At 40.1% G+C, this 3,978-nt stretch overlaps 1 protein-coding gene across 1 annotated transcript; it reads right to left on the bottom strand.

The window, feature by feature from the left end:
* Positions 1 to 553: 553 nt before the first annotated feature.
* LOC109116289 lies at positions 554 to 1,502 on the bottom strand. Its single transcript, XM_019201453.1, has 2 exons — positions 758 to 1,502; positions 554 to 651 (listed from the first exon to the last, which is right to left on the bottom strand). The coding sequence occupies exons 1-2, from the start codon at positions 1,485 to 1,487 to the stop codon at positions 554 to 556; spliced, it is 828 nt and encodes a 275-aa protein (XP_019056998.1). The 5' UTR covers positions 1,488 to 1,502.
* Between the last annotated feature and the right edge of the window lie 2,476 nt (positions 1,503 to 3,978).

The following is a 3,978-nucleotide window of genomic DNA, read 5'->3' on the forward strand; positions in this document are numbered from 1 at the left end:
TAAAAAATAAATACGTATATACGCACCTTTCGAACGGTAGAACTTCTTCACAATTCAACAAAACATACGTGTGGACCACATGGTAATCTTTGTCCGATAAATGTGCATCGATTTCACGACCACCACATCGTCTTTTTCTGTAGAAACATTGCGGGATATCCATGACAACATTTCCGTACTCCGGTCCATCTACGGTGTGAAATGGTCTGTTTGGTTGTTTATTCTTTTTTTCCACTTGATCTTCAAAATAATACGAGGTGAAGAATGATATTTCTTCGTTTATATATTGCTCTGCAATGCTTCCTTCAACAAACGCCTTTTGTTTCGCTTTTTGCTTCAAGTGGTACATAAAGCGCTCAAACGGGTACATCCATCTACAACAATTGCATAATAAATCTACGTATCCATTCATATACATAATTAAAATCATATAGACAATATTAATGTATATACGTACCTAAACTGAACCGGACCGTCGAGTTCCGCTTCTCGTGGTAGATGAATTGGCAGATGTTCCATCACAGCAAAAAAAAAATGGTGGGAATATCTTCTCTTAATTGCACCAAATTAGAACAATATTTTGCTTCATCAACTGGACGTCTTCATTTTTCAATGTCCGACTACAGATTTCCCGGAAAAAGTTACTAATTCCTACGGTTCAAAAACATGAGGTTATAAATACAATATCAACATAACTAAAGCACACGTGTAAAGATCTTAAATACTATTAAAATCGCTACTACGAAACAAAACATACCTGATATAGCTTGGTTGACATGTTCTGGAAGTATCTCTGCAAATGCAATAGGTAACAATCGTTGCATGAAGACGTGACAATCATGACTCTTCATACCTGTTAATTTTTTTCCTCCGAGGTCAACACATCGCGAAATATTTGACGAGTAACCATCAGGAAATTTCACATCTTCCTGTAACCATCTAAAAAAGTTCATCTTCGCTTCTCCAAACACACGGAAAATTGGTACCGGCGCCTTTCCATCAGGTGTAAGTTCCAAATCCTTCCTCGAACAAATCAACCCTATATCCTTCCTTGAGTTGATATTGTCTTTTGTTTTCTGAGCAACGTTCAACACTGTATTAATGATGTTATCGAAAAAATTCTTTTCGATATGCATAACATCAAGATTGTGTCGTAATTTATGATGTCTCCAATATGGCAATTCCCAAAATATACTCTTCTTATGCCAGTTGTGATAATCACCATATCCTTCAATCGGTAAATGACCGTTACCACAAACCACTGATGTAGTAGATAATCCATGTGACCGAACACATTCTTCGATTCGTTCAAGTAAAATTTCATCCCCGGTATGTTCAAGTGGCGCAGAATCAACAACAACTATATTTCTTCGAAAATTCTTCTTGTTGCGTCGTAACACGTGATTTCTTGGTAGAAAACGCCGATGGCTATCAAACCAACTCATTTTTCGTCCGTGCTGCAACCAAAATGCATCAGTTTCATCCATACAATATGGACACGCTAGACGACCATGTGTTGTCCAACCTAACAACATAGAGTAAGCTGGAAAATCACTAATTGTCCATAAAAGAACTGCTCGAAGCAAAAAATTATGCCTCACCGACACATCGTACGGCCACAAAGAGTAGTTTTGACCCGACATTCCAAATGGATTAAACCCATCTGTGCATAACGCTAGATAAACATGTTCATCAATTGTGACGACAACGACAATCTCGATAGACCTTCAATGCATCCTTCATATATTGGAGTGCTGTATGAAAGAATAGATCCATACACAAATCAAATATGCAAAGATTTTGAAGAAGGGTTGCAAGCGTTTATGACGTTTGTTACATCTCAACCGTCATATATTGAAGGGTCGAAACTTCCATGTCCGTGTGTGAAGTGTGAAAATACGAAATGGCAGTGTATTCAGCAAGTCTGGAATCATCTATACCGAAGAGGGTTCATGTCCAATTATTTTGTTTGGCTAGCTCACGGAGAAACATTGGACACGACGTCACCATCTTCTTGCATTGAAAGACATTTTTTTTGGTGTTTTTTTCGTTTTTTGAGATTTTTTTTCGTTTGGTGGATGGTGATCTAAACGCGCGGTGGGGTAATATTCTTGCGAATTGCGACGGACTTGCGACGGAATTGCGATGGATGTCGGCACACGTTTTTCACCTAACCCTGCGACGGATACCAACGGACAACCGAACCAACGACGGAATACGACCATTTGCAACGGACATTCTAAGCAAAAAAAATACGTTTCTTACCTAACTATACGACGGAGACGGTGCGTCGGATATCCGTCGCTAAAAACGACGGACTGCGTCGAACTTTTCCGTCGTAACACTTGCGATGGAGAAGATGGTCGGTATCCGTAGCCAATAGTTACGACGGATAGTCCGTCGTATAATTCCGTCGGAAGTCCCTCGTTTTCGGTCGCAAAGAGTTTGCGACGGAATAGTCTGTCAAATTCCGTCGTCTTATGTTGCGACGGAAACCTACGGATTACGTCGAATTGTTTTCCGTCTGTATTCTGTCGTTAATTTTAGTGCGACGGACATATCCGTCGCAATGTCCGTCGTATTTTAGCGCTTTTTTTGTAGTGTTACATTCTATAGGATTTTAGATTCTAAATTGCATATTAGACACGAATATCGTTTTCTTTATTCTTTGATAAATTTTAGGTATATTTGCATATTTGGATGCAAAAGGAGCAAAAATGGCATTCTCGGAACCTATTCAGATCAAGTCGGGCATCTCGGGATGCTTCAGGACTAGAAATAGACGAGGAACGAAGGAAAGCCACGTCGGCGGTCCAATATCGAGACATAGGCTAGATATCGACCTCGATACAACTCGATATCGACCCAAATGACATAAGATTCAAGATTCGAGTCATATCCAAGTGACAATCTCAATGGGTCATCCAGTCACTTATTCCAAACGAGTATCCATGAGTGTGATTCGCATCTAATACAATATTGAGCCTATGTCAACGGTCAATCACATCTCACACTGGTCTTAATTCATTATCGTTCTCCCGATGATGACCAACAAGAGAGTTTAGAATCATCCTCAAATGAGTCAAGGATATTGATATATAACCAACATACAAATCATATAAAGGAAAAAGTAATACATTCATATATCAATGAACCAATACAAAATCCAAATATCATATCACGGATCATCCTAAAGCATCACAACCAACATGTATTACATATAATAATGTCAGTGACAATGAAATCTAGTCATCAGAACATCATATCGACCATGATATAGACAGGTTCATTTCGGCCACTTGCTTATTTTTTTACATTAAGTCTTTGAGTCTTTCTGTGACACCCGTAACCCGTGTACAGTATACGGGCTGTGCCACATGGACAATAGTAATAAAATAATAATAATAATGTGGAAGCAAAAATACGAAATCCAAAAACATTTTAAATAAACCAGAGTAAGTAGCGGAAAATACAACAGGCGATCAGTATCGCAAAATAACACATGTCCGAATAGTTATAATTTAGCCGTACAAAATGCGGGAAATACAAGTCTCGTAACCCAAAATGTAAATCCCGTACATGATGTTGCCTCTCTCAGGTCGTCGTCTGCCGGATGCGCTAGGCGTAATCCTCGTGATCTGAAAAATGTAAACCACGAGGGCTAAGCACAACTGCTTAGTGAGTAGCCCGGGTTGAACCCGGAAATCCCGTTCCCAACGAGAACGGTACAGTCGACATTTCCATAACCACATGCAATAAGTAAAACACAGTAAGCACGTAAATAACAATCACAATCACGCCCGTATGGAGTCCACCATAGGGCTTAGCCGTATACCCTGGTCAAGTCCATGACCAGGGGCGAATCCACGCCCGTCACTCACGTGACGTTGGCCATCGCATCGCATGCGATCGTGCGCGTCTCCTGCGCCTGTCACTCTCGTGACTACCGATGTCAAGTCCATGACACAACGGGAATAC

This window comes from Tarenaya hassleriana, unplaced genomic scaffold (genome assembly GCF_000463585.1).
Source record: "Tarenaya hassleriana unplaced genomic scaffold, ASM46358v1 Cleome933, whole genome shotgun sequence".
Lineage (NCBI taxonomy): Eukaryota > Viridiplantae > Streptophyta > Magnoliopsida > Brassicales > Cleomaceae > Tarenaya > Tarenaya hassleriana.